General features: G+C 34.5%; 1 protein-coding gene across 5 annotated transcripts in view; it reads left to right on the top strand.

Moving 5' to 3' along the window:
• Positions 1 to 21,753, top strand: part of SNX13 (sorting nexin 13) — a 141,650-nt gene that overhangs the window by 93,449 nt on the left and 26,448 nt on the right. For 3 of the 5 annotated variants that reach the window (XM_061198523.1, XM_061198522.1, XM_061198524.1), the window contains exons 16-20: positions 158 to 195; positions 4,346 to 4,415; positions 8,483 to 8,655; positions 17,539 to 17,646; positions 19,561 to 19,671. In XM_061198523.1, the coding sequence (XP_061054506.1) occupies positions 158 to 195; positions 4,346 to 4,415; positions 8,483 to 8,655; positions 17,539 to 17,646; positions 19,561 to 19,671 (500 nt within the window). The remainder of the gene's footprint in view (positions 1 to 157; positions 196 to 4,345; positions 4,416 to 8,482; positions 8,656 to 17,538; positions 17,647 to 19,560; positions 19,672 to 21,753) is intronic. The other 2 variants (XM_061198521.1, XM_061198525.1) reach the window with 1 other exon arrangement.

Raw genomic sequence — 21,753 nt, forward strand, 5'->3', positions numbered from 1 at the left:
ATGGGAACAGGTGTTTGGGAATAGTGTGCCACAATTTACTGTTCTGTTGTATCTTGGCTTGTGTGACTTTTGTTCTTGGTGTTTGAACCTTAGATAGATAAAGCACTGTTTCAAAAGTGTTTTTACTGTATACTAAGTTGAATTTCCCTTCTCACAGAATCTTTTAATGGGTCTCCTACAGGAAGCATAAATTTGGTAAGTACTGTTATGAGTACTTTAATTAATAAAGTGGCCTGAAAACAATATGAAAGACTGAGCCTTAACATATGTAAATAAATGATGTATTAGAAGTCCCCAAGTCATCCTTTGTAAGAAGTTGTTATGCTTTTAAAGAAATATTAAATTCACAAATAAGGGATCTGTGAATTAGAACTTAAAAATGACATGAAATTTATTTTCATTTTAAAAAATGTACTTAAGCCACACCTGAATGATTTAGTTGCAGGTGATAAAAAATAATTTTATTATTTTCAACCCCGGTATTTAATATTTGAAAATGACTCTGATCAGTGCTATCATGGGCAGTAAATTTGTGACGTATAAATGTTTACACTGGAATTAGTTTTTTCTTCTTGTATTTAGAAAAGAAATATAAAATTAGTTGGGATATCTGAAAACTTAAAAGATATTTCTTAAAGTCTACACTATAAAAAATTCAAGTTATTGTAAAAAAAAAAACCTTTTTTTAAGCTTAGAGGGTTTTACAAGAATTAAGCAACTGTATTCTATGATTACAGGTTTAAGAATGACATGTTTTTAGCATATAAACTGTCACTGACATTTCATATATTCAAGGCGAAATGTGAAACAATGAACATTTCAGTTCTTTTATATATCCATCCTTGCCATTGAATACCTTATTTCATAAAATGCTGCTGGAAAGAAATATTAGTGTTCTATGAAAGTTTCAGTCCACAATTCATGGGGGATGGGCAGAGATTGTTTGCTTTGTTTTTCCTTCGACTACCTACAACACATTTTCTTTCAAACTTTTTGTAATAGCTAAATAGTTTAGAGGTCCATTGTCTTATGTTCCTCAGTACTACATTTATTTCTAAAATTACTTTATTGTATAAATGTTCTATTATTGTGCAAAGTATAACCTTTAACAAAACACTAAAGCAAATCAGCCATATGTCATATATTTAGTAACATTTTAAATGTTTTCCTAAATTATTTGGTATCATTAGCATTTACTTCTCATATTCCACAGAGTTATAACGAAAAGGAATAGCTCCTAGAGAATGAAGAGTGTTAGCAATATAATGCCCATTATATAGAAAAAGTTTCCAAATGTGATGAAACTTTTCCTTGGTTTGAAATTTTTTAATATTCACATCTGTAGTGCTTGTACAAGTGTTTGAACACTAGTAAAAAATATTTTTTTTCCTCATTCCCTATTGGGAGTAAATGCTTTTTCAAAGTAAAAGAGATCCCTTTTATCACATAGTGATATAAACCAGAACAGTGTGGATTGAAAAAGGTCACACTTGAGGTCAGTGACTTACAGTTCTTTGGTTTTCACATAAATCTGTTAAATCCAAGCTTTTAAGTAGCTAGACTCTTTTCGATTCTTTTTTTTTAATACATAGACAAATTTTAATGAATAGCTGCATTTTAAAAAATAGTTTAAGATTATAAAGAATTGTTTTAAAAACCATCAGATATTTTTCATGTTTGATGAAGGTAACATTTATTAATTGTATTAAAATTATAAACTAGATCATAATAGTTTATTCCAGTATACTAAGCAAAGAAAATATTTAATATGGTGGTTTACTCATTTTGTGATTGAGACTGACACATAAATTATAAACATTTTTAGAAGTGCCATTGTAATTGTGTTTGCTCAATTGATTATCATAGTAAATTTGAATTTTTGGTTTTTATCTTAGCATAGTGTTAAAAAAAAAACAACACTTTTTTTTTTTTTTTTGGCAAGGAGTTCAAGAATCTTAACCCAAGAATTACTTTACAAACTGATTTTATTTCAGGACAGCATTAATGCACTTGTTTTGAAATCACAGTTTTCTATGACTAATCAATACTTATAGTTCTAAATCACAATGTAGTTCTGTAGTTACTGTTTCACCAGTTGTAACTTTATGTAGTCTACTTGATGTTTACATGTGCATTGTACCTGTGACTAATGGTTAAGAGATATCTCATTGGATTTTTTAAATCATATTTAATGAAAATAATATTACTTGCATATTTTAAATGTGCTAAAAAGACATTTATATATTATACAGAGTTTTTCAACAACTTCTGGGTTGCATAGTATGTAAGATGCTAACATGTTTAAAGTAATAAGTAAGCGGCATTTAGCTTTTTAAATGTTACCTGCAAGGGAAGGTTACCAATAATAATAATGTTTTTTTGAAAAAGGTGATTGTTTTATATTCCCTGTGCTAGCTTGTAATTAGAAGAAGATTACAGTAGATAACAATCTTAAATTTTGTAGAATATTCCATTTCCTTTAGGGCTTCTATCTTTCATGTAAAAATAATATTAAAAGAAAGGTCGTGCTGTTTCTGTCAAAATGTTTTATTGTAGGTCAGGTGAGCACTTTCTTTTCAAAGTATTTTCATTCACTTTATATCCTGATAGAGTTGTAGAACAGGTATTACACCATTATAACATTGGGAAAGCTGAGAAACAGGAAAGACTAGTTGATATGGCTAAAGTCTCTTAAGGTATCAGTGGTGAAGCCTGGACTAGACCTAATTTAATTGAATGGTTCTCCCACTTGGTTTGTGGTTAATCTGTATGGAATTATCAAATTTTGCTTCTCCTGATGATCAGTCTTTAATAGATAGAATTTTGGCTTTCTTCTTGGACTGTAATTGCTTAATTTAAATGGCTTTATGTCATATGCATGGCTTCAATTAAGTCATTTAGATGACTCTTAGTAATAACTGGTAATATCACATTAATACTCCAAAGTTCATTCAATCCTGTGGTTTTCGAAGTGTAAAATATGTCTGAATCATATAATGTCTGTGTGTTATAGGTCCCCAAGACCGCTCCTATGTTCATTGATTTACTAAGAGGACTCACAGGTCCCAGCATAGTCATACTCACGGCTAGAATTTATTACAGCGAAAGGATATAAAGCAAAATCAGGAAAGGGAAAAGGTGCATGGGGCAAAGTCCAGAGAAAACCAGGCACAAGTTTCCAAGAATCCTCTTCCATGGAAGTCACATAGGACAGACTTAATTTCACCAGCAGTGAATATGACAACATGTGTGAAATGTTGCCACCAGGAAGGCTCATCTGACACTAAGTGCCCAGGGTTTTTATTGGAGGCAGATCACACAGGCACCCTCTGCCTAGCATATACTAAAATGACTCCCAGAAGGAAAGCAGGTATTCAGCATAAACCACGTTGTTTGTACAGATAGTTTACGTAGAGTGAGCCACTCTTAGCAGTTAGGGAATGGTGGGAACCTTTTCTAAATCTAATTTCCCAGATATTGTCCAAGGGCCAACCTTGCAAGCAGTTCTTTCTAAGGAGAGCAACTTCAAGTCTGTTGTATTAATTCTTTTCCTTACAGTCTGCCTTCATTATATGCGTTATGTTCCCTTCTGTGTATGTGTGGGTGTATGGATATGTAGCAAAAAAGTTTTAAGTTTAGAGCTAAAGTCTATAGTTACAAAAGATTTATTCTGAATCGATCAGTAATACTTTTTGTTTATGGAATAATTTTTGAAAATTAATTATTTAAAATATCTTAAACTGTAGATTCACTTCATTTAGTAAGTAATCATAATAATGGCTAACATTTTTTGTGTTAGGCAGTCTTCTAAATGTTTTACATGTCTTTTCCTTTAGTCCTCACGTAACCCTTTGATGTAGGTACGATTATTCTCATTTTATAGATAAGGAATCTAAATTAACTAAAACTATTTCTAAGTTAACAAAAGTGTTAAGTTAAAGAATACAAAGTTGACGCTAGTATATTTCAGCATTAAAATTAAAATGTTGATTTAAGAATATGTCTGCTTATTTTTATCCACATTTTTTTTTTTTGCCATGTATTGAATATATATAATTGAGAAGAAGCAAATTATAGTATGTGGGCAGGTAATGAAGGAAGAAATAATTTGATGTATTAAGTTGATTACTAAATTACTTTGTTTTATAGTTTCTTAATCTTAGGTTCTCTCTATCCTATTAGTATAAATAGGATTATTGTTTGCGGGGGAAGATACAAATAATATAAAGCTTACATAGGGCAAAGATGAGTAATGTTATATATGATGTAGAATTCTTTAACACTTTTTTTCCTGTAAAATTTAACAATTTTGTGTTCTGATTCCCCCCCCCCCACCACCACCCAGTCTTTAGATGACCTTTCAAATGTATCTTCTGATGACTCAGTACAACTTCATGCTTACATTTCAGACACTGGTAAGAGACTTTGTGGTTTAATTATTACTTAAAAACTATTGACTATTACTACTCCTACATTATTTTCCACATTTATTTTTATAAATCATTTTTCTGTTCTGTAGTCATGTTTTCAAATTACTTTTTTTCTGTAGCATGTTCTTCATTAAATTCTATGATGTTTATTATTATATGGGTGTTTCCTTTCTTAAGGTTGTCACTGTTATCATTTGAAAAAGGTTAAATTTTAAGCATTTTGTCATGGCTAATAAACTTTGAAACCAATCTTCTTTTTCTTTGAGTCTAGCTGATAATTGTCTGCATAATTCTTATTAAATTGTCTTGGGGCAGATTTTAGTTTAATATTTTCATACATGCAAAGTCAGATTAGATATCTGGATAAATGAAGCTTTTTGATATAGGAGTTTATAGAAGTTCAAGAAATGCTTGGATGAGGTGAGATTCATGACTGAATCAGCATATGTGCAAAGTGGCTAGTGAACTGAGGAAAAAAATAATTTCCATCATTGTTATTGGGTTATTAGATAATGCCAATGATGGCTTTCTTATCTGGCTTCTCACTATTCCTACAATATAGGAGTGTGTTTGTCAGATTACATACTGAAGTATAAACGTACAGATAAATACCTCAGTTCAATTTCATACTTATAATTTAGATAATTTGAAAAGAGATTTAATAGTACAAGTGTAGTTTTAAAAAGATCATTTGCATCTATTTTTTTAAGATCTTGTTTTCTGACTTTTCACTGGAGCTGGAGTCTAATTTTCCATTGTGTTTTCTGCCAGATTTCTGTAATAAGTTATCTATAATTGCTCTTTCAGTTTTTCCTTTACGTTTTACAAATAGTTGGTGCATACGTTGCTCTTAAAGGTCATTAGATAACACTCTTGTCAATAAAACGAGAGGGTCTTGTGTTTCTTTCTAGCTTTTGATACATTTGTCTCACTTTTTCTTTCCTTAAAATTTTAAAATTCTTTTAAAAAACTATCCTCTTTGTTGAGTTGTCTTCTAAATATGAAAGCCTTTGTTAAAGTGCAAACATTTAGAATTTGTCGTTTTATTTCTTTCTTTAAGTCCTTAAACTTTTGTGTGTAGAAGAAGATACTAATGTCCATATTTCTTATGTGGATCTTTCTCTTCTCTGAGAGTTCTAGTTTTCTAGCTGCTTTGTCCATTCATTCAACAAGTATTTATTAGCTTCTTAAAAGATATGGAAGCATAACACTAAGTATTTTTAATAAATTGTAATTTCTGTCAGACAAATTTATGTATAAACACTAAAGAGGCAGCATAGTATGGTGGTTAAGAGCACAACTTTTTGTCCAAATTGCTTGGGTTCATACCCCAGCTCTTCCACCTAATAGTTGGGTGAACTTGGATGAGTTCCTTAACATCTCTGTATCTCAATTTCCTCATCTGTAAAATGGGATATTAATGATAATGATAAAAATAATAATACTTGCCTCATAGGATTGTTATGGGACTAATTAACTGTATTCGTAATTACATGGTGGGCATTATATATTAGTGTTTGTTCAATAAAGATTTCTTTTCCGAGTTGGGCTCTAGAGTCTCTTTGAGTCTGGATCCCATGTCCTTAATATCTGTATGACGGAAAGTAGAACTTAAGAGTCCAGTGCAGTGCTATTTAAGGAGTGATCCATGGACTACAGTGTACTGGCTTCTTCACTGAGAAATCTTGTTTTAAAAAATATTGGCTAAGTTAGGCAATGTGCTTAGTGATGAGATTTATTTATATTCTGATCCTAGTTCCTTGTCTGGTTATGGATTAGGAACAAAGAGGTTGCACATCACCTGTTATGAGTAGTAACATTGTCCTAATGCACACAAAACCTGTTATTTCCACTATAATATCTCACCATCATCTCAAAATATATGTAACCTCATTATCTTTTAAAATCAAATTACCTTTCTGTCTTAGTGCTTCTTTTATAATAGCCCCATTGTTCTTCCTATTGTGCATGCATCCTAGTCATGATCTCCCTTGCCTATCAATTTGTGACAAATCTGATTATTCTTTTTTAGAATGCTTTCTTACATTCCTTTGTTCTTCCCGTTTCTATTTCTTGCTATTCTCCTTGTTCTTATTAACTCCTAATTGGTTATGGTTTGCTGCCTAATTGGCCCCTGCTTCCTATTATCCTTTCCCAAACCTATCTTGAACACAACAGGTAAAGCCATTCCCTTGTTGCCTTGCTAACTCTGTTGAGTGATGGTGGTTCTCTAGTGTGATGAAAAATTGTTGTACACTTTGTTCCACATAGGTCTCCGAGTGAAGGATATTTGAAAGAGGGGAACAGTGAATACTAGAGTTAAAGCCTCTGACAGCAAGATGACCCAAGTCTGTCCCTAGTCTTCTATTTTGTCAAGTCAGGAACACTGATGTTAGATGGTAAGGGAATGAAGGACAATTTTGAATAGAAAGTGCAAATCTTAGAAAAATTTTAATGAAAGGCTGGGAGAGGTTTCTGTCCAACTACATTTGCCAGTATAGATTTGTAGCTGTTATATTATTAAAATAATTTACTAAGAAGCTGCACGGACCCTTCTTTGCCTAATTATATACAAAATACAAATATTTAGTCAGCTCCAAAGCTTGGCCACTTTTTTTTTGTAATTATGGATCAGTATAATCTGTTATTAGAAGAGCAGTTTATACTTCTGGTCAACATGGTAGTCTAAACTGCTGTGGGAAATCTTGCTTCTCACACATCGAAGGGCTGAAAACAATAGAATAAAAATAGCTAAAAGGGGAAATCTACAGGTGTAATAGGCCATGAGGAAAAGCAAATTTAGGGAAATGAAGAGGAGTTGAAGCCAAGGAGCCTATAGGAGCATGAAGACTGCTGTCTTGATTTTCACAGCATTTGTATGCCTTCAAATTTAGAAGAGGCAGGATGGGCTAAGGCAAGGAGAAGCTGGAACACAGTCATTTGCATAAAGCCCAGAGTCACAGAGGGTGGCTTGATGTGAAAGAGGAACCAGAACTTAGCCTACTGTCAGAGGAAAGAACAAAGAATGTCAAGGTCATGGTTGGGAATGGTATCTATCACCCATATGAAATTGAAAGCCTGTCTTGTATCGTGACATCGGTGTGTCTAGATTCAGCCATCCTCAAGTGGTTGTGTACCACAGGGTTTCCTAGCCCAAGAGTCTGTTAAAAATATTCGTAGAGATAAAACGAGGCAAGAATACCACACTATAAAAAAAGAATCATATAAAATTATAGAAGTAAAAAAAATTAGTTATTGAAATTAAGGTGAGTGGATGAGTTAAGAAACAGACCAGGTACACATGAGTGGAGACTCAGTAAACTTTTAGAGACCTGAAGAGATGACCTAGAATAGAATACAACACAGGGGGGAAAAATGGAACATGAGAAAGACAAAATGATTCAAAATACGTCTTTTTACTTAAGATTAGTACAAAATAGGAATAGGTTTTGATTTTCGAGACTACCTGACTTGGATGGTTTGTGTCAATTAAGTAGGAAAATGACTATTTAGAACAGTCTTCAGAATAAATTACACTTGTAAATTGTTGAATATTTTAAACAAGAAAGAGATTTGCCAAAAGAGCAGATAGATCTTATCCTATAGCTTTTGCTTGCTGTTCAGTTAAAAAGCTTTCGAGTTACAGCTGAATAGTGAAGGCTAGTACAGAAGGTTATTATTTTGTTTCTGTTGTTTTTCTTCTATTAAATTTAAGAGACTCTAATACTATACTATGAGGTGGTACTGTGTTATCATAACTAATAATAAATAAAAGCTCATTGGGAAGAGAGTCCAAAGTAGACGTCACTGTGTGGTTGGCAGTATCATCATAAACTTTTAGGTTATTTTGTAATGTAGCCGTCATATATAACACATTATGGATGTGAGTACAGAGGATGAGAATCTATTTTATCCTTTGGTGACATCCTTTTGTCTCAGTCTGTCATTTCAAATTCTTCTTCATTTCATGTTCTCCTTTTTGTTTGTTTTTGTTCTTCATCTTCCTCCTTTCTGTGTCTTTTGTTCCTCTTCATTTTGTTTTAAATGACTAGTATATGCTGACTATGACCCATATGCTGTGGCAGGCGTTTGTAATGATCATGGCAAGACGTACGCATTATATGCCATCACTGTGCACCGGCGCAGTCTAAACAGTGAGGAGATGTGGAAAACCTACCGTCGTTATAGTGACTTCCACGACTTCCACATGAGGATCACCGAACAGGTAATGAGGTTTTTAAAGTTTGTGTACTTTACATTGTTTCTTGATTCCATGTTTGATTCTAAGTAGCTCTGAGTGATGCTAAGGTATTGACCAAAGCTAAGTAAATAAGGTAAGAATTTTTTTATAAGCAACATGAATGTTATAATGATTTTGCACATTTAACCAATAAATCAAATTTTAACCAGTCCTAACCGTTGTGGACTAGTGACAAAATATCAGTGGTATACCTTGGAAAATTAGAATAAGTGTATATTTCTGATTTTAAGAGTGTGTGTATGTGCTGTGCTTTGCAGAGGTATTTGGGTTTGGTTTAAAGTAGGGATGGGGATCACTGGAAGGCATTTGGTGGTTTTGTTTTTGGCAGTATAATTTAAAGCTATGGTTATTTTAAATGGCGTCCTTTTCTAAGTGTTAGCAGTTAAATCCTTGATCCATTAAGTTATGAAGAACCAAAATCTAAATTAAATTTAACATTAACCAAATAATGTTTTTAATTCTTACCAAATATAACCCTCTTGTTTCATAGAAGTATGAGGACTCTTAAACATAACGAATGTAAACAAATTATTTCTCTGTTTTATTTTTTATTAAATATTCTTTTCTTTTTAACTTAGAACAAAATAACTTATCACAGGATAAATTGGAATAGGTGTTCTGTGAAATTTATTTTAAGTCATGAGAATCTTTCATTCAGGGTTTTAAAATAAACAATTATTATTAAGCCAATAAAATAATCATAATTAACGGTGACATTTGATTGGGTGGACTAAAGCTTTGAAATGACATTTTGCTACTTAAGTAATCAGAAAGTATATTTTTCAATTAGGGTAGTGGAAAATATATGGTTGGCACCATGATAATCTCATTAAAATACTTCGTGAATAGAGTGAGATAGACTATTAATAGCTTAAAAGTGTTTAGAGACCAGGTTAAGCCTGGTCTCTAAACACTTTTAAGCCCATATTAAAAGGACTGTTTTTAATTATATTCATAAGGAAATTAATAACTTTGGACATAACTGTTCTATTGTTCTTGTTGAATAGATCTTTTCTTCATGTTTAGCTTGATTTGTTTGTAGAGGTGAAAGAATTTTCTGCCCCACATTGAAGAAATAATTGCTTTGTTTACTTTTTCTATTATTACCTGTTTCATATTGTTTTAAAATCACATAGCTCGGAGCGTCTAGGTTGGCAAACACATGGTATGCTCAGACAGGGCATGGATGCTCCATGCCCTTTTCCATATCTTGCCTTATTCATCTCTTCCATCTGGCTGTTTTTGAGTTATATCCTTTTACAACAAACCAGCAATCTAAAAAAGTCTTCCGACCCCTGGCCTGGCTCAGATCATCACCGGTGCTACTGATGTCATACATTCCTCCCAGATCACATGCCAGCCTCCCACTGCTTCTCAGAGCTCGATTTAAGTAACCAAGGGGCCGTCTCCTGAGTTTGAGAACTTCCCTTGCTCCGCTGTCTTGTATTCCAGGTTGTCCTACCCATCTTGCCCATGAGACCGTGAGCTCTCTGAGGCAAGGACCTCATCTTTCTTATACTCCATTCTGTCACCTGCACCAAGAACAGCCTGGAACGGACTGTGTGGCTGACAGGGTCTTCGTGCTCTGACCGGGTGTCAGGCCTGTGCCTCTGAGGTGGGAGAGCCGAGTTCAGGACATTGGTCCACCAGAGACCTCCCGGCTCCACGTAATATCAAATGGTGAAAGCTCTCCCAGAGATCTCCATCTCAACGCCAAGACCGAGCTCCACTCAACGACCAGCAAGCTACAGTGCTGGACACCCTATGCCAAACAACTAGCAAGACAGGAGTACAACCCCTCCCATTAGCAGAGAGGCTGCCTAAAATCATAAAAAGGTCACAGAGACCCCAAAACGCACCACCAGACATGGCCCTGCTCACCAGAAAGACAAGATCCAGCCTCATCCACCAGAACACAGCCACCAGTCCCCTCCGCCAGGAAGCGTACACAACCCACCGAACCAACCTTACCCACTGGGGGCAGACACCAAAAACGACGGGAACTATGAACCTGCATCCTGCGAAAAGGAGACCCCAAACACAGTAAGTTAAGCAAAATGAGAAGACAGAAAAACACACAGCAGATGAAGGAGCAAAGTAAAAACCCACCAGACCAAACAAATGAAGAGGAAATAGGCAGTCTACCTGAAAAAAAATTCAGAGTAATGATAATAAAGATGATCCAAAAACTTGGAAATAGAATGGAGAAAATACAAGAAACGTTTAACAAGGACCTAGAAGAAGAAAAATTCAGAGTAATGATAGTAAAGATGATCCAAAAACTTGGAAATAGAATGAAGAAAATACAAGAAACGTTTAACAAGGACCTAGAAGAACTAAACAGCAAACAAACAATGATGAACAACAAAATAAATGAAATTAAAAATTCTCTAGAAGGAATCCATAGCACAGTAACTGAGGCAGAAAAACAGGTAAGTGACCTGGAAGATAAAATAGTGGAAATAACTGCCGCAGAGCAGAATAAACAAAAAAGAATGAAAATAATTGAGGACAGTCTCACAGACCTCTGGGACAACATTAAACACACCAACATTCGAATTATAGGGGTCCCAGAAGAAGAAAAGAAAAAGAAAGGGACTGAGAAAATATTTGAAGAGATTATAGTTGAAAACTTCCCTAATATGGGAAAGGAAATAGTCAATCAAGTGCAGGAAGCGCAGAGGCCCATACAGGATAAACCCAAGGAGAAACACGCCAAGACACATATTAATCAAACTATCAAAAATTAAATAGAAAGAAAAAATATTAAAAGCAGCAAGGGAAAAACAACAAATAACATACAAGGGAATCCCCATGAGGTTAACAGCTGATCTTTCAGCAGAAACTCTGCAAGCCAGAAGGGAGTGGCAGGACATATTTAAAGTGAAGAAAGGGAAAATCCTACAACCAAGATTACTCTACCCAGCAAGGATTCATTCAGATTCGATGGAGAAATTAAAATCTTTACAGACAAGCAAAAGCTAAGAGAATTCAGCACCACCAAACCAGCTTTACAACAAATGCTAAAGGAACTTCTCTAGGCAGGAAACACAGAGAAGGAAAAGACCTACAATAACAAACCCCAAACAATTAAGAAAATGGTAATAGGAACATACATATCGATAACTACCTTAAATGTAAATGGATTAAATGCTCCAACCAAAAAACATAGACTGGCTGAATGGATACAAAAACAAGACCCGGTATATATGCTGTCTACAGGAGACCCACAAGAAAGAAATCATAAATTTCAGATCAGAAATAAATGAAAAAGAAATGAAGGAAACAGTAGGAAAGATCATTAAAACTAAAAGCTGGTTCTTTGAGAAGAGAAACAAAATTGATGAACCGTTAGCCAGAGTAGTCAAGAAAAAAGGGAAAAGACTCAAATCAATAGAATTAGAAATGAAAAAGGAGAAGTAACAACTGACACTGCAGAAGTACAAAGGATCATGAGAGATTACTACAAGCAACTGTATGCCAATAAAATAGACAACCTGGAAGAAATGGACAAATTCTTAGAAAAGCACAACCTTCCGAGACTGAACCAGGAAGAAATAGAAAATATAAACAGACGAATCACAAGCACTGAAATTGAAACTGTGATTAAATATTTTCCAACAAACAAAAGGCCAGCACCAGATGGCTTCACAGGCGAATTCTATCATACATTTAGAGAAGAGCTAACACCTATCCTTCTCAAAGTCTTCCAAAATATACCAGAGGGAGGAACACTCCCAAACTCATTCTATGAAGCCACCATCACCCTGATACCCAAAACAGGCAAAGATGTCACAAAGAAAGAAAACTACAGACCAGTATCACTGATGAACATAGATGCAAAACTCCTCAACAAAATACTAGCAAACAGAATCCAATAGCACATTAAAAGGATCATACACCATGACCAAGTGGGGTTTATCCCAGGAACGCAAGGATTCCTCAGTATACACAAATCAAACAATGTGATACACCATCTTAACAAATTGAAGGAGAAAAACCATATGATCATCTCAATAGATACAGAAAAAGCTTTCGACAAAATTCAAAACCCATTTATGATAAAAACTCTCCAGAAAGTAGGCACAGAGGGAGGTTACCTCAACATAATAAAGGCCATATATGACAGACCCACAGGCAACATCGTTCTCAATGGTGAAAAACTGAAACCATTTCCTCTAAGATAGGAACAAGACAAGGTTGTCCATGCTCACCACTATTATTCAACATAGTTCTGGAAGTTTTATCCACAGCAATCAGAGAAGAAAAAGAATTAAAAGGAATCCAAATCGGAAAAGAAGAAGTAAAGCTGTCACTGTTTGCAGATGATATGATACTATACGTAGAGAATCCTAAAGCTGCTACCAGGAAACTACTAGAGCTAATCAATGAATTTGGTAAAGTAGCAAGATACAAAATTAATGCACAGAAATCTCTTGCATTCCTATACACTAATGATGAAAAATCTGAAAGAGAAATTAAGGAAACACTCCCATTTACCATTGCAACAAAAAGAATAAAATACCTAGGAGTAAACCCACCTAAGGAGACAGAAGACCTGTATGCAGAAAACTATAAGGTAGTGGTGAAAGAAATTAAAGATGATACAAACAGATGGAGAGATATACCATGTTTGTGGATTGAAAGAATCAACCTTGTGAAAATGACTATAATACCCAAAGCAATCTACAGTTTCAACGCAATCCCTATCAAACTACCAGTGGCATTTTTCACAGGACTAGAACAAAAAATTTCACAATCTGTATGGAAACACAAAAGACCCCGAATAGCCAAAGCAATCTTGAGAAAGAAAAACGGAGCTGGAGGAATCAGGCTCCCGGACTTCAGACTATAGTACAAAGCTACAGTAATCAAGACAGTATGGTACTGGCACAAAAGCAGAAATATAGATCAATGGAGCAGGGTAGAAAGCCCAGAGATAAACGCACACGCATATGGTTACATTATGTTTGATAAAGGAGGCAAGAATATACAATGGAGAAAAGACAGCCTCTTCAATAAGTGGTGCTGGGAAAACTGGACAGGTACATGTAAAAGAATGAAATTAGAACACTCCCTAACACCATACACAAAAATAAACTCAAAATGGATTTAAGACCTAAAGTAAGACCGGACACTATAAAACTCTTAGAGGAAAACATAGGTAGAACACTCTATGACATAGATCACAGCAGGATCCTTTTTGACCCACCTCCTAGAGAAATGGAAATAAAAACAAAAATAAACAAATGGGACTTAATGAAACTTAAAAGCTTTTGGACAGCAAAGGAAACCATAAACAAGACGAAAAGACAGCCCTCAGAATGGGAGGAAATATTTGCAAATGAACCAACTGACAAAGGATTAATCTCCAGAATTTACAACCAGCTCATGCAGCTCAATATCAAAAAAACAAACAACCCAATCCAAAAATGGGCAGAAGACCTAAATAGACATTTCTCCAAAGAAGATATACGGATTGCCAACAAACACATGAAAGGAAGCTCAACATCACTAATCATTAGAGAAATGCAAATGAAAACTACAATGAGGTATCACCTCACACCAGTCAGAGTGGCCATCATCAAAAAATCTACAAACAATAAATGCTGGAGAGGGTGTGGAGAAAAGGGAACCCTCTTGCACTGTTGGTGGGAATGTAAATTGATACAGCCACTATGGGGAACAGTATGGAGTTTCCTTAAAAAACTAAAAATAGAACTACCATACGACCCAGCAATCCCACTACTGGGCGTATACCCTGAGAAAACCATAATTCAGAAAGAGTCATGTACCACAATGTTCATTACAGTTCTATTTACAATAGCCAGGACATGGAAGCAACCTAAGTGTCCATCGACAGATGAATGGATAAAGAAGATGTAGCACATATATACAATGGAATATTACTCAGCCATAAAAAGAAACAAAATTGAGTTATTTGTAGTGAGGTGGATGGACCTAGAGTCTGTCATACAGAGTGAAGTAAGTCAGAAAGAGAAAAACAAATACCATATGCTAACACATATATATGGAATCTGAAAAAAAAGAAAAAAGAAAAATTGGTCATGAAGAACCTAGGGGCCGGTCGGGAATAAAGACACAGACCTACTAGAGAATGGACTTTAGGACACGGGGAGGGGGAAGGGAAAGCTGGGACAAAGTGAGAGAGTGGCATGTACATATATACACTACCAAATGTCAAACTGATGGCTAGTGGGAAGAAGCCGCATAGCACAGGGAGGTCAGCTCGGTGCTTTGTGACCACCTAGAGGGGTGGGATAGGGAGGGTGGGAGGGAGACGCAAGAGGGAGGGGATATGGGGACATATGTATATGTATAGCTGATTCACTTTGTTATAAAGCAGAAACTAACACACTATTGTAAAGCAATTATACTCCAATAAAGATGTTAAAAAAAAATTAAATTAAGATATACAGTGTAAAAAAAAATCACATAGCTCATATATCTCTTTTTTTATTTACTTGCGAATTTATGGGAATTTGGTATAATGCGAAATTTTCTTTGTGTGAATACTTGTAATCTTTCTCTGTTCCAGACAGATAATTTTAAAAGGAAGTTGATTAATGTAGACTCTAACAAAATAACTGTTACGTTTAATTTTTTATTAATAAGTTTTAATATTTTAAAGTTTTGGAAATAAATTGTTGTTTTGCTGAGTACTGTTATACTGCCTTGGTGTATTAGTTTGCTAGGTCTGCCATAACAAAATAACATAGACTGAGTAGCTTAAACAGCAGAAATTTATTTTCTCATAGTTCTGAGAGCTAGAAGTCCAAGTTCAAGGTGTTGGCAAGTTTCGTTTCTCTTGAGGCGTGTCTCCTTGGCTTTCAGATGGCCCCCTTCTTGATGTGGCCTCACATGTCTTTTTCTTTGTGTGCTCGCATCCCTTGTGTCTCTTTGTATGTCCAAATTCCCTCTTTTAAGGGCTTTGATTTGATTTAAGTACCTCTCTAAAGGCCCTGTCTCCAAATACAGCCACATTCTGAAGTATTGGAGGTTAAGGTTTCAATATACGATTTTTTAGGGAATAAAACGTACTGGTAATGCCTGAATAAACTATGCATTCTATAAAATTGAGTCAGTAGTTTAAGATACCATGGATAAGTCCTATTCTAGGAAACTAAATGTCTTTTAGGACACCTTGAAAACTGTAAATGTACTTCTATAAGGTGTCATTTTTTTAAAAATTAATTCATAAAACCAGGTACTCTATATTGTACATTCATTCAGTGCGGACCCATTCTAATACTTTGTGAACCACCAAACTTGTGACTATCACTACAGCATAACATTTTCCCTGTAAATCAGGGGTTCCCATCCCCCAGGCCGCAGACCACTATTGGTCTGAGGCCTGTTAGGAACCGGGCCGCACAGCAGGAGGTGAGCAGAGGGCAAGGGAGTGAAGCTTCATCTGCAGCTCCCCATCGCTCGCATTACCGCCTGAACTATACCCCCACCCGCCCCGCCCTGGTGCATGGAAAAATTGTCTTCTGTGAAACTGGTCCCTGGTGCTGAAAAGGTTGGGGACCGCTGCTGTAAATGACCTCCCCCCCCCCCTTTTTTTTTCCGCCTTGGCTAGGACGAAAGAGCTGCTTTTAAGTTTCATGCATTAACATGTAATGAACTTGTTCGCATTATAGCTCCAAGCGACCATCTGATTTGCCATTCCATTTAATAATTTATCAGAATCTTCCAGTTTGGGGATGAAAATTATCCTACACCTTTTCATTTCCTCTTTTCTTTAATCTCTGCACCAGGAATGAGTTTTCTTTACAGAAGCATTGTTGTTTCTAAACAAAGAATGGTTTTAGAAAGTTTGTTGCACTTCTGGATGTGTATCACAAAGGAAAAGCAATGAGGCTGCTCATTGAAGTTTTAGATACTAGGTATTGCTGGCCAAGCACAATCCTTCGCTCAGTGACTTTGCTCTTCCACTTTGTTAGCAGCTAGTATGGTTAAAATCTGTGCTTCATCAAGGCACAGTAGATTCCTACATATCTGGACTTTTGAAGGTGGAGTCTGTAAATGCTAGATTTCAAGTATGTACACTTACTTTTTGTTTGTGGCTTTACAAAGATAAGATATATACTTGATAGCTTTTAATTTGTTTTTTTCTTAATTATCTATGAGTTTATTTTTCATGTAGTTTCATGTAGGAGAAGAAGTATGTGTTGTACTAGTTGTATATAGAGAGTTATGATATAGCTGTAATCTATATTTTGAAATTTGCTTTTTCTTCCTGTAATAATTAGCTATTACAGTGATTAACTGATTTGAAGTCATCAATGTAAAATATTTCTTTGAGTTTTTTTTAACAAGCCAGAAACTCATAACTTTGATTATTAAAAATGTATTGGCTAATACTTAATTCACAAGTTAAAGGGTTGTTAAGCAAAATTTTTTTTCTACGTTTATTATTAATTTTAATAATATTAAAGACACATAATTTACAAATAATAATAGAGTATTCAGTACTGTATCATAAGTTCTTTTTAGCCAATTGAATAGCAAAATATTTTTTAAAACCTTTTGTTATGAAAATTTTGAACAGTCTTAAAATCAGAGAGAGTATAAAATGAAACTCCATGTGGATATCTTCATCAGTTATCCATGTTTGTCATTCTTAGAAAATAACTTCTTTATAATAACATTCGAACTGTGGTTTGGACATATTTGGACGATATTTTATATTTTCTGATTTTGGCTTAATATATTACAGAATCTGTTCTAGATGCTTTTGATATGTAGAGAAATTGTCACTTGGAAAATATTTTTCTGTTTTTGTAAAAAAACTGAGATTACTGAATGTATTTTGTTTTCTAGTTTGAAAATCTGTCAAGCATATTAAAGCTTCCCGGTAAAAAGACTTTTAATAATATGGATAGAGATTTTTTAGAAAAGAGAAAGAAGGATCTAAATGCATATTTGCAGGTAAGTTCATGTTTATTATTACTCGTAGATTTTCATTTCAATATAACATACAAATATAGCTGATTTCTTTATTAGTGAATGTACTATAATAGTGGGATAGCAGCCACTTTTGAGGTGCTGAGATATGACATGCAATCTGCTCAGTAATTTATAAATATTATTTCTCTGTTTATTAACTTAGAAGTTTTCTGGACACTCAGTGCTAGGAATTTTGCTTCTTCAGGTTTGGATGAATATACACACACACTGGCAGGCACACATCCATTCTACACTACTGTAAAGTCTAGGAAGTCTAGGTATTTTACGGTAGACAGTTAAATGTTCCCAGTTCAGTAAATAGTTGCTCTTCATGATGTATCCAAAGCTAGTAGATTTTTTTTTCTTTTCCATATGGCTTATTACATGGTATTAAATATAGTCCTCTGTATAGATTTTTATTCTCAGATAAAGTGAATAGCTGCCTGCCATGCTCCAGAATGAGTCTGAGGCTTCTAAAATTACAGGATAATTCAAGAGAGGAATAGATCCAAGGGACTTTTCTGAAGTGTAGCACGCTAAGCATGTAGATTTCTCTTCTGGAATAATGGAATAATAAAACGTGTCTCATAGGTTACGTACTGCCTAAGCCGTTGGGACTATCAGAAATAACTTTGTTTTAGACCTGGGTACCCAAATGCCAGATTTTAATAGTATCACTTTATGGTTTTTTATACTAATGAATGATTTATAAAGTTTTCTCATCTATTAGCTCCCCACTTCTCTCTTTAGAACAGGGGTCAGCAAATTCCAGCCAGCAGACCATATCCAGCCTGCCACCTGTTTTATTAAGAGTTTATTTTATTATTAGAACACAGCCACCCATTTAGTTTAGTGCTGTCTATGACTGCTTTTACACTACTACAGCAGAGTTGAGTAGTTGCAGCAGACTCCATGCATCACAAAACCTAAAATAATAATTATATGAACCTTTACAGGAAAAGTTTGCCGACCATGTCTTAGTATTATATTTAGTGAAACTTAGCTAATACTGTACTTGATATTTTGTTTGGAAGGTTTCTCTCTCTCTCTTAAACATTTACAGGTTTAATTGGGTTTGTTTATAACCATAATTGTAATTCCATGGCATTATAATTTACTGAAAGGGTAGGAAAAACATATACATCTGCTATTACTCACCTTTGTCTTCTGGCTTAAGGCTAAATATCTGAAATCATTTATATGACTCTTGTCAAACATTTTGATTTTTTAAAATGTATTAACTTCAGTTGCATTAAAATCTGTATCAGTTATTTATAAAATTTAGAAAATAAACACCTTTTTTCCAAATCTGGGGCCATAAATGTGTATTTTAATTGTGGCTATACTGTCTACTTCTTAGGTAATGATCTTAATGTGTCAAAACATTTTTCATTGAAGAGATTAAGCTAGAATGTTAGACTGTATCATTAACAGTGTAAAAGCAATATTTTGTTTTGGGCCTTCTTTATAATACTTAAACAACTTTGAATTATTTTATGTACTTTCTATTAATGTTAACTGTAAAATTAGAATGGGAATAACATAACAGTTTACTGATGTGGATCTTCTTAGTATAAGTTATAAAACCTGAAAATGGAATAGAAAATAACATTTGGGGGAATTCCCTGGCGGTCTAGTGGTTACGACTCCATGATTCAACTGCAGGGGGTATGGGTTCGATTCCTAGTCAAGGAACTAAGATCCCACATGCCGCGTGGCACAGCCAAAATAGATAGATAGGCAGGTAGATAGGAGGATAGAAAAATGTGTTAAATTTTTTTTAAAAAAATAACATTTTTACTATACATTCTTAACTTTCTAGCAGATGAAATTATAAATAATAGTTAATTTCCAGTACCCTATCAATATAAGATACCTCTTTTCTTTTCCTGTTAGTTACTGTTAACTCCTGAAATGATGAAAGCATCCCCAGCTTTGGCTCACTATGTGTATGATTTCCTTGAGAACAAAGCCTACAGTAAAGGGAAAGGGGATTTTGCTCGCAAGGTAAGCAGACCATTGCATTGGTTTTCTTTATAGGTCTGTTTTCATACTTTGTTTTTAATAAAAGAAGATAAATTTGTATATGTGTGTATGTTTTAAAACTAGAGAACTTTATTAAATGCTCCTTGGCATGTTTATCTTCTATGCTTTATTAAGCCTACTATTGATAAGTATATCTAATAAATATAAACTCCTGTCTTTACATATTGATTAAAATCCAGCAAAAGCTTGCAAGAAAAAAAAAGCTTTTGAAATGATATAGTAAGGAAAGTTGGCCTAAGACAGGTCACAAGCTTTCGTTAGCTTGAGAAGGAGCTACTTCTTATTGGGAGGAAATGTCTTTTATTTGGAGTAAGGATAAGAAAAATGTTAAATAGGATATGTTCCTGAAAGTATTTGTGCCTTTTGAGTGAAATATTTATCGTTTAAAATTCTGGGGACACAAGACCTATTAAGATGCTAGCTTAAGGCAATAAATGATTTACTGCTCAAATTGGGCAAGATAGCTCACTGGGTGAGAACACAAACATTGGAATCAGGCAGCCTTTGGTTCAAATTCCTGTTCTGCCACTTATTAGCTGTGTCCTGCAAAATGTTACTTAACCTTCTGGGCCTTTAATTTTCTAAAGATTGAAGGTGTTAATCCTCAGTTTAGAGCATGTATGAATCAAATGAGATAATCTGTTTATTACAGTGCCTGTCTGAATAAATGTTTGCTCTTAGAAGTAGTAACAATAGTAGCAGGAGCTGTAGCAGCAGTTGGGGAAGCTGGAAGTAGGAATTCTGTGTATTATTTTTGCAAGTTTTTAAAAGTCTAAAATTATTTCAAAATGAAAATTAAAAGTAAAAGACTTCCCCACCACTCGTTCCTTCTAAAAAGGCGAACTTGCTTAAAAAAGATTAAGGAATTGGTACAAAGTAAGTAAGATTAACAACTATAAGCATACTCAAGGATACTACGGTTTAACATCCAAGTGAATGCTAACATTTCTAAGTGGAATGTTTTATTTTAATAAGAAATTCCAGGTTATGTACCTTATAATGGTAGGAAAAAATATGGTGGCCTTATCTTTGTATTTCGTGATTGAGTTTAAATTCCAACTCTAAATGGCTTTATTGTCAGTAGAGATGCATTTTAGTATTCCATCTTTTTTATGTTTACCTTATTTTCTCTCTTAAGGTTGCATCAATTTTAAGATAAACTAATAAATTGATAAGAGCTTTTTGAGATAAAAGAAGCATTATATTAAATGTAGACAGTGTCTTTTTTACCAACCAACAGTTGTGCATGTATATATGTAATGGGTAGGCCAAAAAGTTCGTTTGTTTTTTCCATAAGATGGCTCTAGTAGTGCTTAGTTGTCTTTAACTTCGTTCAAAACAATTTTGTTAGATTGTATTGTGACAACTGTCATATCAGCGTGCATTAAAAAAAAAAACTTATCAAAATTGGTAAATTTTTGTGTAGCCATTATAATATTGAAGATGGAAGAAAAAAAGCAATACTTTTCGCATATTATGCTTTATTATTTCAAGAAAGGTAAAAACGCAACTGAAACGCAAATAAAGATTTGTGCAGTGTATGGAGAAAGTGCTGTGACTGACTGAATGGGTCAAAAGTGGTTTGCGAAGTTACGTTCTGGAGATTTCTCGCTGGATGATGCTCCACGGTCGGTTAGAGCAATTGAAGTTGATAGCTGTCAAATCGAGACATTAATTGAGAGCAATCGACGTCATACCATGTGGGAGATACCCAGCACACTCAAAATATCCAAATCAAGCACTGAAAATCATTTGCACCAGCTTGGTTATGTTAATTGCTTTGATGTTTGGGTTCCACATAAGTTAAGAGAAAGAAACCCTCTTGACCATATTTCCGCTTGCGATTCTCTACTTGAATGCAACAAAAACGTTCCGTTTTTAAAACAAATTGTGACGGGCAATGAAAAGTGGATACTGTACAATAATGTGGAACAGAAGAGATGGTGGGGCAAGCGAAATGAACCACCACCAACCAACTAAAGGCCGGTTTTCATCCAAAGAAGGTGATGTTGTGTATATGGAGGGATTGGAAAGGAGTCCTCT

This window comes from Eubalaena glacialis, chromosome 8, assembly GCF_028564815.1.
Source record: "Eubalaena glacialis isolate mEubGla1 chromosome 8, mEubGla1.1.hap2.+ XY, whole genome shotgun sequence".
In the NCBI taxonomy this organism is placed as follows: domain Eukaryota; kingdom Metazoa; phylum Chordata; class Mammalia; order Artiodactyla; family Balaenidae; genus Eubalaena; species Eubalaena glacialis.